The 15,132-nt window shown below is 35.5% G+C and overlaps 1 protein-coding gene across 1 annotated transcript; it reads right to left on the bottom strand.

Annotated features, from left to right (window-relative positions):
* Positions 1–3,548: 3,548 nt before the first annotated feature.
* cckb (cholecystokinin b) lies at positions 3,549–7,425 on the bottom strand. Its single transcript, XM_051136162.1, has 3 exons — positions 7,392–7,425; positions 5,884–6,134; positions 3,549–3,997 (listed from the first exon to the last, which is right to left on the bottom strand). The coding sequence occupies exons 2-3, from the start codon at positions 6,131–6,133 to the stop codon at positions 3,867–3,869; spliced, it is 381 nt and encodes a 126-aa protein (XP_050992119.1). The 5' UTR covers position 6,134; positions 7,392–7,425; the 3' UTR covers positions 3,549–3,866.
* Between the last annotated feature and the right edge of the window lie 7,707 nt (positions 7,426–15,132).

Here is a 15,132-nt window from a genome sequence, read left to right as displayed (position 1 = left end):
TTTCGTTTCAGGACTTAACATGCTAAACCAACCGTAAATAAAAGCAAGGTAAACTGATTTGGCGCGTTTTTCAAAATGGCGCGAAGAATTGTTGCAGGAATGAGGTAAGCACTGGTTTACATGTACATTTTCTAGCGTTGTGTTTGGAATTGCATTGGTGTTTATTCATATTATGCATGATTTGGGCTTAGTTTTAAAGTTTGGAGTCGTTTATCTGTGTGTTTTCTGGCGTTGTGTTTTGGTCGTGCCTTTCAAAACATTTGTTTAGAACTTAAATTTGTGCTGTTTCATCATTGTATAATTTTGACTTGGTTTTGTAGTTTTGGTCAGTCAGAATATTTCCTCCCTCATTTAAACCAGAGATTTTCTTACTATCCACGTTTTTTCTTGAGCAACTAATGAGCGCGCCATGATGGATTCCAACTTCTATTTGGGTGCTCTCGTGTTACGGTCTCCATAGAAATCCATGGTAAAACGGGGTTAAAAAAATAACGTTCTAATAAATTAAGCAGAATCTTTTTTTTAATATAATTAAATATATAAAAATGTGTGCAGGGTTAAGCTGTGTTGTTATTGGCTGTAACAGCAATAAGGTTAAGGATTTACTGTACTGTACTGCCTACCATGCACTTTATGCCTTGCAATAAACAATGACAAAAGAAAACGAGCATGGCTTGCAGCTCTTAAAATACAGTGTGTGAAATAATAAAATAATGTTTGCTCTTATTTTGTGGACAAAATCCCGCAAACTTCACCTCACATCGGGAGCTATATATATGCCCTTACCTGTTTTCAATGCAGCTCCTTGTGTCATGTCATCTACCCACTTCTTAAACTATGACAGGTGAGTTACTGCAAAAAGACGGTCATTGCGACACTGTGAAGTGATTAAACTGTGGCACCATGTGCTCTTTGAAACCATTTTCATGGTTTAATGTTATATTATCGGCTCGGAAAATACGGTAAATTGACTAGAACAGGGATAGGCAGCGTCGATACTTGAGTGCCGCTGTCCTGCAGAGTTTAGCTCCAACCCTAATCAAACACCTGAATAAGATAATCAAGGTCTTCAGAATTACTAGGGCTACAGGCAGGTGAGTTTTTTTTTTTTTTTTTTTTTTTTTTAGGGTTGGAGCTAAACTCTGCAGGACAGCGGCACTCAAGTATCGACGCTGCCTATCCCTGGACTAGAAACACCAGAGACAGGAAATGTAAAGTGCCATTTCAGTCGGGCGAGACTTTTGTATTCAAGAAAAGGTGGATTGGAAGTTGAGAGGGTCTTTATTACTAATACTGCGTACATGCCATGTTGCAATTGGAGAAATTCTGAGATGACAACATGTGACATTTTACTCATAGCTTTCCATGTTCTCAGACTCAGTATAGAGATATCGCCTAAGTAGCACCAAAATGAACCTGACGGCGGTCATGTGGTACAGCTGTAACTCGACCAAGTCGTAACTCTCAAAACATTTTGATTTACAAGGCGAAATTACAAGTTCAGGAACGCATGAGGGCTTTGCCGTTGATAGTTCTGCCATAGAAACACATAATTCAGCTCTGGTAGAATGTCACGTGTTCTCATCTCAGAATTACGACGTGGCGTGAACGCATCTTTACTATTGGAGAAAGCGAAACGCTCAACTTAGATCACGTGTGCCTTGATAACCAATCACTTTGCAGCCGTGACGTCATTGAATTTCAGTGAGTGTGACACATAATCACCGTTTACTGATAGTGAAGCCTCTCCTATATTGACATCCATTCAAAGAAAACGGCCTCTGGTCTTCTTTCCCAAACCGGAAGCTTGTTTAAGCTTAGTTTGCTAAGCTTGCCCTTCTGTTGGCTTTGTTTGAACTGTGAATGTGTTGCATTTCTTCTATCCACCTTATTCTTTAACGCGAAAGTAAACATTGGCGTGATTTCTGGTTCATTAGTCACTGTAGGGAAATAACCAAAAGAATAACAATGCGTAGTAAACAGTAAAACAGTTTGCACTACAAACCAAGTTTTAAAAATTCAAATAATATGGTAAGACACACCAATTTGCAATATCAAGCAGCAAAACAAGCTGTTTTGTACTGCTAAAAATAGCTGGACGTGAATGAGATCGGAAGCTGGACCCATAAAATGTACAAATGGCCATGCCCTTAAATGAAAAAATAAGGTGGATAACACAGGTTGTTTGAAGAAGTACAAGACAAAAATAAAAGGGAGCAATTTGTTATCCCAGACAGGATGGCGACTAACCTAATTCCAGTCCTTGCCTACTTGAGACATGCTCTCCAAATTAAGTGTCCAAAGAAAAAAAAAAACAAGAAAAGGCCTGGGTTTTCATGGTAATTGCCATGGGAACAGGACTGGAATTAGTTGCGCTCGAGTATTTCTTATAAGCCACAAAGATGAATCAGCCCAAGCAGCAGCATTTAATATGATCCTGAAGCAGGTGGGACATCATTTCTTAGGTCAGACTTATAAACATATGACATAAACATTTTATGCATTGCAATGACTTTTCCATCAGCTTGTGGGCAAATCCATTAATGTTTGATAAATCGCCGAGATGTTTCATCAATCTAAAACTCTGCAATTATATCTTGAGATGTCCAGAAAGAATGTTAATCTCTGGTCACAAATAAGTAGCCATGGTTTGGTTCGTCCATTTGCGTCATCCAACCAGACACAAAATAACACAAGCAATTGCTCATTGGGCAGGAAGTTAAGCTAAAACATGTCGCCAGTGAACCCAATGAAAAGTTTTACCTTGGTGTCCCAAGTGTTTAATGTTCCTGCCAAGCAACAGCTCTGATTCCAATAACTCTGTTCGCATTTGACTAAACTGAATCCAATCCACTGGTGGTCTAATGTGATGTAATATGTCTTCGATGTTGCATTAGATCTATAATTGAGGGTTTGATGTGATTAACATTTATTCATATTGGCCTGTATTTGATTACAGCTCAGTAGCATTTCACCTTTATTAAGGGTCAGTGGACGAAAAAGGTGTTTTATTTTGGAATATGACAGTTCTGTCCAGCTCTAAATATTGCCTAATTTTAACAGATATGTGTATGACGGATGACTAGTTTGAAAGACATATGCAATATCCAACACATCTTGATGGTTGGCCTGCTATTATATAGAAAGGTCTATTGCATTTGTCTGTCTTCTGGTCTATTTCCGTCTCTACGCGCCTGTCAAATGGAAATCTTTACCCCTGGACAGCGTATCAAGCTCAATAAGTCCCTTGAGCCCACCTCGAAGTATAAACCTTCAACCCTCTGTCTTTCCACTGTCTTTGTCTTAGAGCATCTGAATAATTCAAATGCTCTTTTTAACCAGAAATTCTCCCACTTAATGGTGCTTCAAAGCATTTCCTCCATTAATTCATTTACTCATTTATTGATTTTTCACTTTCTCGTCAAGCAAAGAGACTTTGTGACAATGCAGTTCAAGCCGCAAATACATGTTAAACAACTTCCTTCCATTAAAAGCGAGCTCTTGTGGTTGCAAGAGTTGTTTTGATGGACAAACTGCCGGAGTCTGTAGGATTTAAGGCCAAAGTTGAATGCTGACCTGATTTATTGAAAACTGTGGTTTCATGAATCTGACAAGCACATCAGCGTAATGGTTTTCCTTTATGCAAAAACCACTGCATATGTGACAGATAAAGTCAACTAAAAGACAAGACTGAAAAACAACAACAATACTTTGAAACTTTTTTTTCTTTTTTTGCAAAATTAGGCATATGTGTATATTGCATTATACTGGTTTCTTAACAAATGTACATTAGAATAATAATAACAATAGTAGTAATAAATATACTCTTTATTTGTAGATGAGGAACCAGATGATATATATGGATTTTATGACGAGTATTCATATTCCTCAGCACTCCGGCGGCCAAAATCCATCCAGCCGACGTAATCCCGATCTTTTATCCGATGGTTAATGCTGTTTGCTCTATTGTTCATAGAGGAGTTGCGACGAACAGAGCCTGTGATTGAAAGAAAGGAAGAAATGAATGCAAAATTGAAAAACGTCCTAAATATATAACCAGATTTAGTTCAGTCCAAACATTTAAAGTATAAATCATTTGTCTGTCAATCTTCATTTTTATAACATCTCTTACATAAAATCTTTTTCTAAATGGCAGACTGTCAAAGTTGGCACAGTGTTCAATTTCCAAACATAAATCTTGCTTAAGCAAGTCATTTATGATGTTAACAGCAACACAAATGGTTCAGAGTTTCAAAAAGATGTCAGTGTGAAGTCTTTTTGTCAAAATGGTGTTTAAACAGACAGGATTCTCTTGACTTGCTGTGAATTATAATAATTATTTTTATTAGTGATTGGAAAAGAACTTTGATTGAGTGCCGTGCTAGCGTGTGTGGCAATGTTTGGGCAACGTTTCAGCTCCATACAGCATGTTAGGTGTCATTCAATCTGTTGTCAAGGGTGTGATACTGTTTGCAACAGATGGGAGACTTACAACAGACTATACATACTATCTTTGATAGTTGTAGACTTGTTGTGACATGCTAACATGTGTGAAGCTTGCACCTCCTACTCACAAGAGCTGACCTTAGTGAGAAACTAGGAGTCTCATTAATGGGATCAGTTAGTTCCCAGCACACACTGAATCACGTACACACACATTTGTTGTTTTAGACAATATTTGTCAAGTATTCTCCATTTGGAGATCATACAGCTCACAATTGTTTTTCATTAAAAATCCTTTTGGGGATATTTGGTCACTGTAATGTGGGAAAAACCTGATCCACGTACACAACTACACATTACAGGTGCTTTTTGTTTACAAACGTTTGATTAAAAATGTCATGTCACACTGAGCTTGCATGTTCAAAGGTGCAATTCCCTGTTCCTGCGATTAGGAATGATAATAGTTAGATCCCCTTTGAATAGGAGACGCCCTAATAAGCAGTTGTGCAATTTAATGGTGCACACCTGACCCAAAAATATCCACCCCTCGTACACCTCGGGCATAAACACACTTCGCTTGGCTGTGTTTGTGTTTATCAGTGCCCAGCAACGCTAACCTGGAGCTACTGTATAGTGCGTGACAAAGGTTCCGTTTCATTATCCGGACACCTGTAGTTTCTTGTAATGATTTTACCTACTTGTTTGTTGTTTTACTCTCCAGTTGTTGTTCTCCCAAAAATGAGGTCGCTCGAATATGTGTAGCACTTTTTTTTGAGTATTTTTGTGTTTGTATGTATTGAAAAAGAAGCCAATTTGTAGTTTAGATTTTTTTAGCATTTATATAAAAAAGTAACATTTTTAAAATAAAATGCTGAGCTCATTATTATTAATTATTATTACATGTATATGCATGTTTTTTTTCTTTTTACTGCCATAAAACTTCATGGTAATTTCTTTTTTAAAATATTAATTGTAGTATTATTAATTATAAATTCTTCATATTTGTTCATTTTGACATTGTTATTTTTATTTTTATTATTATTATTAATTTTAAATGTATTTGCATTTTTTGTTTTTACTGCCATAAAATTTCATGATCATTTATTTTATTTTAAATGTTGTTATTATTAATTGTAGTATTATTAATATTAAATGTATGTACACATTTTTTGTTTTTACTGCCATGCAATTAAATGTTTATGCAATTTTTTGTTTATTATTATGGCTAAAAGAAACACTGCAATCATACACAAGGACATATGTTAAGAAAAAATTGCATGAAAAGGAGACAACAAGAGTTCTCAACAGCTCTTCCTGTTGTCCATTACTGTATGTAAATCACCAAGCATTTGCTGAAACTACGTTTTTTTGGTTTTCAAGACAATTGTGGTCTCATTGTTGGTTCCTCGTCGTGTGTTTGGTTGTTCAAGTGTCTCTCACCTTTTTTGGAGATGAGTTTGGCCAGCAGTTCGCTGAGGTTGGCACGGGTGTCTGGGTCTGTGTCACCTGCCGGCTGCTGTTTGAGGGTGAGGCTGGTGGAGCGGACGACCCGGCGGTGCCCGCTTAAACTGGTGTCCAGCTGCGAGGGGAGAGGGCTGTCATCAGTGTCAGGGGAAGAGGAGCGGGGCCGACCCAAACAGGAGGCAGAAAGCGCAGCCAGGATCACACACACGCACACCCCGCTGTTCATCCTGCAAACGTGGACGAGAGGAGACGCAGAGAGAGGCAAGCATGTTAAAGAAAGATATTTTAAGTCTTATTTTGCTGGCATATAATATTATGCTGTTTCTTTGTAAATATTGTTCATATTTTTTGTTTTTATTGTCATAAAATGTCACATTTATTTCTTTTTTATTATTAATTGTAGTATTATAAATTGTAAGTGCTTAGCCTTTTTTTTTTTTTTTTTTTTTTTTTTTTTTAAATGTCATTATTTTTATATATTTTTATTCATTTTAAATGTATGTGCATTTTTTTTACTGCCATGAAATTTCATGTTCATTTCATTTTTAAATTTTATTTTAAATGTTATCATTATTAACATTATATGTATGTGCATATTTTAGTTTTTACTGCCATTCTTATTATTAGTTGTAGTATTATTTATTGTAAGCGCTTAATATTTGTTCATTTTGCCATTTAATTACGTTTGTTTTATTTTTTTTTAAATGTCATTATTTTTTATTTTTATTAGTTTTAAGTGTATGTGCATTTTTGTTTTTATTGCCATAAAATTCCATGTTTATTTCTTTTTTATATTTTTTTTATTATTAATTGTAGTGTTTTTAATGTTAAATGTTAGTGCTTATATTTGTTCATTTTGCCATTTTCTTAAATGTTATTATATTTATTATTATTAATAGTAAATTTATGTACATATTGTTTTTTTGTTTGTACTGCCATGCAATTGAATTTTTTTTATTGTTTATTATTATTAATATTAAATCTGTGTATATATATAGTAGTTAGTGTATATTTAGTTATTACTGATATACAGTTTACTTTTTCATTATTGATTTTACTATTAATTTTACATTTCGTTCTTATTCTAATTTGCTTTTAATTACGCAAAATTTTATTTTAAGTACTTAAGTGAAAAAAAAAATCTGATTTGTCCTTAAATTTAAATCGGTAATAACCAAATTTATATGGCTATAATAGAAAATAACAAGGAAAATACAGTTATATGATGTAACAGATTAGCTACTGAAAGACTTTTTGTCAATTAGGTGTAAAAGATTAAAGACAATTCTAAGTCTGTATAATAGATAAAGTATAGTTTGAGTAAATTATTTTTAAAAAGACAGTTATCAAGCACCATTTGCAATTATCATCTGTTACTCTAATGTTTGATATTTCTATGTGCATTTCATACAATACTGACAGAATATTAAATCCTTGAGTAGTTAAATGACAGATAGACAGAAGATATATATAGGATCTCTTACCTTATTCTGTTCTGTGAGCTTGGAGGAGAATGAAAGTGGGTATTCTCAGGAAGGAGGGAGAGAGGCACTTATATACCCAGCTGTGACGTGCACACACACGCACACACATGCATTCACTCACACACTTACACAGACATGCACGCACATGGAAAGTGTTTAAGCATACACATATGCACTTCATGCTATTTTTGTATCTGCTTTTTCTTAGAATTACAGAATTGTTCTACAAAAAGGAGAGATATGTGCTTTTTTAATTTAAGTTATTAAATTATGATTAAACCATTTTAAGTGTCATTCATTCTAAAGTTGGTGGTACTTTAATCCAAACTCAATAACGCAGACAAAGACAGTGAGTGAAGTCACAGCTGCAACAGCTAAGGGTCAAACATCAAGGGAAATGGACTGGAAGCTAATTAAATCTGTGTATTGGTCTTTTTTTAATGCCACTTTTGTGTGTTGAGTATGCTGCCATTTCAGCTCTTGCTGTGTAAGTGAGTGGACGCCATCATGGCACCAGCCACACCTGTACTCTCTGGAGGCCCAGGTATGGGTCAAAGTAAACACACAAGTGTCTAAATCTAATTGTTGTAGAAAATGTTGAGTCATTGATAAAAACGGTTGTCTTTATACAGGCCTTATATAAGTCTTTATGTAACTTACAGCTTTACGTATATAACTTTGTGGAAGTGTTTCGGCACCAGTACTTTTACACATACCGTGATTTAAACAATAAGGCCTCAAGGCCATTTGCTGTGTCTGCTTTCCCTTTCTTCAAAGTCATTCTTCTATGAGTTCTTTATCTTCTGCAGTCACACTGCTTTTATAAACCCTTGCACACAGAACACTGACAAAAAAAAAATCAAACAGATTAATTTTGAGATAACCTACATGATCAATAACAATTGATCCCTGTCATTTGCATGGTAATGGAAAGACAGAGTTATCAGAGTTGATCTGTGGAGCTCTAACAGTGTTTCCCGCATGAACTTTGAGGAATGGTTTACCCAGAATTGAAAACTGTGTCATCATTTAGTCACTCTCACATTGCTTCATATGACTTTCTCGAGGTTCAAATTCTCACTGATGCTTCAGAAACAAAAACAATGCATTAAGAGCCTTAAGAAACTTTTGAAAGGAATGAGGAATTTCTTATTTCGCCTAAATATCATATTTTTTTAAATTTAGTACTGCCCTTCAGAAGCTACAGAACATACTTACATGTTCCGCAGAAGACAAAATAAAAAAAAATGTACAGATCTTCGAATTTCAAAAGTTTTCACCCCCTCGCACTTAATGCATTGTGTTTCCTTCTGTAATAGTTGCATATGAGACCCTCAGTGTGAAAAGATGGATCTTAAAACGATACAGTCATTGTTAGAAAGGGGTTGAAATACACAAAAATGCTGAAAAACCAAATAATTTGTGGGAACTGGAGGATTTTTCTGAAGAATAGCAGGCAGTTTAACTGTTTAGGACAAACAAGGGACTCATGAACAACTGTCACTAAACAAAAAAACACAGCTGTGGATCATTCAGGTAACAACATGGTATTAAGAATCAAGCATATGTAAACTTTTGAACGGGGTCATTTTTAAAAATTCAATTATTAATATATATTGTGGACTATACGTAACGTCTTTATTGTGAAATATCTTCACATGTTCAGGTCAGTACTAAATAAAAAATAACATGCATTTTGTATTTTCTGCAAGATGTATATAAACTTTTGACTGCGACTGTATACGAATCAGCTTAAGTATCATTTTATGCTGTTAGTTTTGTTATTTTGGAGATTGATAGACCTTGATAGCTCCAGTGCTCATACACTCTTATTATACAAAAGCGTGGCCAAAAAACATGAGATAAAACCCTGGCTGTGTGCAGTACATCTCGTCTGTCGTCCCTCTTATTCTTGGCTGTCTATCCCATCCTTTTTATTGCTTTCTTCATATTTGACATCTTTTTTCAAAGCTTTTATGAGGTGACGATTTAAGTACTCATGGGGTACTTTAATATGTTTTCACAGAAAACAGCTGTGAATAAATACATCTCTCTGTCTGTCCACCTGTCTCTCATTCTTGCTCCCTCTCTCCATTCCTCTCTCCTTCTCATGGTTATCGGGGTGTAACATTTGCGTGGTCGGTGTGGGAACACTTGCGTGGGAGGTGCTGTGAAGCATGAGAATTGATTGGCTGGCGTGTGGGAGGTGTTTGTGTGATTGGAGCCCGTCGTAGTGTGAAGGCAACCTGCACTTCAATTTGCTTGACTTCTTTACTCCAGGTGTGAAGGATGGTCACACATGAGATCCACTCGCAAACCGTGTTTGATGAGGAGATTATTATAGCAAAGTTCATCAAGTGTACTGACACTTCCATCACCTTACATAACAGTTGAGTTGAGGCTCACGAGGTTTCATTACTGATTAGAGGTGGCTAAAGTTTGAATCTGGCTTGCAACATTTTCCATTCACCTCTCTTTCACCTACATTTCCTGTTCTATTTTTATTCTTCTCTTTAGAAAAATGGCAAAATGGTTAAAATTGTTCAATCAACAGGCAATAAAACATTTAGTGAATCCAGAAATGGTTAATCTTAATCACACACAATATTTTAATATTATAATTATTGGTAATAGGAAATCTTCATGTTCATCATGTGACACTTGAAGACTGGTGGATAATTAGCTTTGCCATCACAGGAATAAATGACGTAACAAAAATACTACCAGTCAAAGGTTTTTGAACAGTAAGATTTATCATGTTTTTTAAAGAAGTCTCTTCTGCTCATCAAGCCTGCATTTATTTGATTCAAAGTGCAGCAAAAGCTGTAAAATGTTGAAATATTTTTACTATTTAAAATAACTGTTTTCTATTTGAATATATTTCAAAATGTAATTTATTCCTGTGATTTCAAAGCTGAATTTTTAGCATCTTCACTCCAGTCATGTGATCCTTCAGAAATCATTCTAATATTCTGATTTGCTGCTCAAAAAACATTGAACAGCATATTAGAATGATTTCTGAAGGATCATGTGACACTGAAGACTGGAGTAATGATGCTGAAAATCTAGCTTTGATCACAGGTATAAATTACATTTTAAAATATATTAAAATCTAAAACAGTTATTTTGAATTGTAAAAATAGTTCAAATTTTTACTGTTTTTGCTGTACTTTGGATCAAATAAATGCAGGCTTGGTGAGCAGAAGAGACTTCTTTAAAAAAGTAAAAATCTTGCTGTTCAAAAACTTTTGACTGGTAGTGTATGTTAAAGTAGAAAACAGTTATTTTAAATTGTAATAAAATTTCAGTTTTCAGTTTTTACTGTATATTTGATCAAGCAAATGTTACCTTTTAGAGCATAACACTTATTTTAAAAAAAAAAAAAAAAAAAAAAAAAAAAAACATACATAAGAATGTTAAAAAATCTTGCCAAAAAGTCGTGTCAAACTAAGCGCTATGCAAATCATTACTTCAATCTCTCTCCGAACGGGCTCGTTTGCAACAATTACCGCAGTCCATGCAGAAATTCCGCCTGTCGCATTAACTGATGCTCATCGTGTTTTATTCCGATCGGTGTCTGTCATGACAGGGTCAACTCTAAATCGAGGGCTAGGAGGTTAAACGGCAGATGTAATTGTGCTCACCTCACAGTCTTCTGGAAAGAAATGAAACCAGCGCCATTACCAAAGATCATTCCAGAGTAATTGAGGATGACCTATGTAAATCTATGCTTCTTACAAGACGGCTAAACTTTCCACTGCACACATGAATGAGTCATTTAAAGCTGTTTCTCTCTTTGCTGCTGCTGTCCCTCTTTCTGTCTGTAATTACATACTGGGGGGGCATGTCAATTAATGACACTTAATTACCACATTTCAGACCAGAAAAGACCAAGTAAAATGTCCATGTTACTTACAGATGGTAGCTGGAAAGGGAGGAGACCAAGTAAAATTGACAGACTTATGTCTTATGCAAGACCTTATGAAATCAAAGAGTTTGGTAAGCATACATATGCTAGTGTACTCCTGAAAGTTAACTAAATGAACATCTAGCAGATTTAACATCTACATTCTTTCCTCTCAGTGAAAATGGACCAAAAATATTGCTGACTGTAGCACTCTCATTTAGAATTGTCCAGTCAAATACAAACAGAATGGGAAAGTCCCTTCCTCAATAGTGTTTTCACGATGTGTCTGACGAACAAATGTGTTTTTGTCGTTGGCCAAACTGAACCAGATTTCCAGGGCAAGAATCTTGACAACATTTATGTGTGTTCTTATCATTTCTGGTCAGGCAGGTGAAATATTAGGCTACTATCTTAATTAATACCGCACATACTTATCTTTACCACCTGTTAACTTTGGTTTGTCTAAGTTCTTCTCTACATTATTTAGCAGCTTCCACACATTTTTCCATGGTTTAGACAACATAAATTAGCAGAACAATGTATTCAGTTGTACATTAACCGTGCAGTCAATGCTGTTGTTTACATCTGAGTATTGCCAATATGACCATGCATCCAGGTACGTGACCAAATTGTGATATAAGTGCAAACCCACTATCCCATCTACTTCTAACTAGCAGTAGCACGTAATGGCAGTGAAATACAAAGTGTTTTGGCTTTTGTTTATGACAAGTTCTTTCATATCCCTCCTAAATATCCTGTTCCAACATGGAATACATTAATACAAGAAAGAAAACTGTGCTCCTCAAGGCATTTAATGGGTTATTCGTGTTTTCAAGTGTGACTATGGAGACATTAATAAACAAAAAGAAAGTAATCCACTGACTCAGCAGATGCTTTTATCTAAAAAACATCAAAGTTCTTTTAAGGCAAGTCATTTAATCCGTGGTCATCATTGAAATTTCAGTCATGTAAGTACAGCTTCTATCTCTTTGAATGGGGAAACATCAAATTATCCAAAACAGTTCACTAAGTTTAAGATTAAAAGTCATTTTTAAAATCATTAATGAAGTCTGACAACAACTGTCTCATGAATTTCGTTTCTTATGCTTAAATAGCGTTAAAAAGCTTGTTTTTCAGGCTAGACCGGCCAATGCGCATGTGCAGTCTTAAGCGCGCGTTTCAGAACGCTATAAGCAAACGGAGCTTTTAACGGCTGGTGGAGTGACACGATGACTTTACAGATTATTTTGAAAGTGGGACTATTCCACCATACTGCGTGTTGCACTTTCGCCCCCTTTTATAAGTAATATGAGTGCACCGTCTTTGTATATCCACCTTAATATTCAATGCGGAAGTAAGCATGTGGACGAGAGTTCCGGTTCATTAGCCGCTATAGAGTAAAAATGAGAAAAACCTGCAGTAAACCTTAAAACTATTTGCACTACAAACCAGTGTGTTCAGAATTAAAGTAGAAGTTCCAGAACAAAGATTTACAGATAATGTACTCACCTCCTTGTTATCCAAGATGTTCATGTCTTTCTTTCTTCAATGGTATAGAAATTGTTTTTTGAGGAAAAAAATTAAGCATTTTTCTCCATATAGTGGACTTCTATGGTTCCCCCCGAGTTTGAACTTCCAAAATGCAGTTTAAATGTGGCTGTAAACGATCCCAGCCAAGGAAGAAGGGTCTTATCTATTGATTATTTTTATACAAATAATTGAATTTATATACTTTTTAATCTCAAACGCTTGTCTCGTCTTACGCTACCTGGACTTTTTTTCTGGTTCATGACCGTTAGGGTATGTCAAAAAACTCCCATAGTTTTCCCTCAACTTCAAAATCGCCCTATATCGCTGTGTACCTTTTTTGTTAAGGGTGTTTGATCTTCTTTGCATGTTCACATTGCATAGACTGGGTCGGTACTTCTGCAGTGATGTAGGATGATTTTGAAATGATTTTTGAAGTTGAGGGAGAAAATACGATTGGAGTTTTTCGACATACCCTAACTATCTTGAGCCAGAACAGAGTTCAGGCAGAACAAGACAAAATGAGCATTTGAGATTAAAAAGTACTTGAATTGTATATATATATATATATATATATATATATTTTTTTTTTTTTTAATGAAAATAACCGATTCTTTCGCTAGATAAGACCCTTCTTCCTCGGCTTACAACCGCATTTGGGATCATTTGAAGCTGCATTTAAACTGCATTGTGGAAGTTTAATATGACAGTTTAATATGACAATGAAACACACACACTGCCAGATGCCACAGTGATAAACCATAAACAACGTCTTTTGGTAAACACTAAATAATTCACAACTAAACAAATGTATGTTTTATGTGCAGCTCTCTGTCACCTTTACAATCCCACTGAGATTTAAATGAGAAAAATATATCACCTTTCTGTTTACGGACCCTACGAATTCCTTGATTGTCATGATACTTCATGGCGGCTGTGCTTCATTCATCTTTAATTTTTAAATGGTCAAAGCACGTGCTTGTGATAATGAAGTCTGCACTGATAATAGGAACAATCTCATTTAGTTCACTTTTGTCTCCAATCACCATTTTGGTCCAATGGGAATCGCCCCAGCATTACTGTGACACCACTGTTATTATCTTTGTGTAGGGTGCTGTATAAGGAACGGCATCCTATTTTGCAGTGTTTTATTCTGTGATTTACCTCTAGCTTGGCCAATAACACTTGAAGCAGGATGAATTAGGACTGAAGAGCCAGCTGGGTTGTGCTGAAAGAGGCACCTGTCCTCCTCCTCATCGGCATTGCAAAGAGCAAGTTAACGAGAGGATAGATTGACAATTATCAAATCGGGTCCCCACGAGGCTGCTTGCGTGTATTGGCTGTATTTTTGGTAAGAAGAGTACTGACTTCGTGGGGGGAGGGTATTATTTTATTATCTTTACTTTTCAAAGTTAACATTAAAGGGATAGTTCACCCCAAAATGAAAATTCTGTCATTAATTACTCACCCTCATGTCGTTCCAAACCTTTGAGACCTTTGTTCATCTTCGGAACACAAATTAAGTTATTTTTGATGTAATCCAAGAGCTTTCTGACTCTGCATAGACAGCAATGCAACTGACACGTTTAAGGCCCAGACGCATGGGTCATGTTACTTTCTTGAACACGCCGAAGACTGAGACGGAAATGGCTGAATAAAGTTCTTATTTTTGTTTTCTTTGCATACAAAAAGTATTCTTGTAGCTTCATAAAATTACGGTTGAACCACTGATGTCGCATGGACTATGAACGAAGGTCTAACAAGTTTGAAACGACAAATGACAAATTACAAAATATTTCATTTTTGGGTGAACTATCCCTTTAAAACATCAAAAACAGCACTGATACCTTTAAATCTCAAAGCTCATAAAGGCAGTTTGAACTTCACTGGCCTTTTACAAACCTTTTTTATGAACTCGCCGTGGTTGAATTCATATCTTTTGCTAGTTTTTTTGAGTTGAGAATAATGACAAATCTCTGCAATGACTATTACTCTTTGTTTTCCTATCCAGCTGAAAGGTTGCATGAGTTTGCCTTAAGGGATTCATAAAGTATCCCTATCTATCAATCTATGAATATTTAATAATGCTGAGCACCACCACCCATACAAAACACGTTACAGATTTTCCCTTCTCTGCAAAGAGCATTTCTTTAAAGATTTTTCTCCTTATCACTCAGCCTGTATGTTTTATATATTGTTAGGATGTCGGCTGAATCTAATTAAAACCATTATCTTAGGAGGTGCTAATATGTGTTAAGTCATCTTTAACAGGTGCAGGAAGTCAATGATATTGATTGAAGCCTCTGG

The sequence above is a fragment of the Labeo rohita genome, chromosome 19, assembly GCF_022985175.1.
Source record: "Labeo rohita strain BAU-BD-2019 chromosome 19, IGBB_LRoh.1.0, whole genome shotgun sequence".
Lineage (NCBI taxonomy): Eukaryota > Metazoa > Chordata > Actinopteri > Cypriniformes > Cyprinidae > Labeo > Labeo rohita.
The sequence above is the reverse complement of the archived record's forward strand: the minus strand, read 5'-3'. Positions and strand labels throughout refer to the sequence as shown.

What these genes read in the sequence shown, in the direction of transcription:
- cckb (XM_051136162.1), bottom strand. Translation starts at nt 6,133, where the DNA reads ATGAACAGCGGGGTGTGCGTGTGTGTGATCCTGGCTGCGCTTTCTGCC. An exon ending in CAAACTCATCTCCAAAAAAG is followed by an intron (nt 3,998 to 5,883) that starts GTGAGAGACACT and finishes TTTCAATCACAG; the next exon opens with GCTCTGTTCGTCGCAACTCC.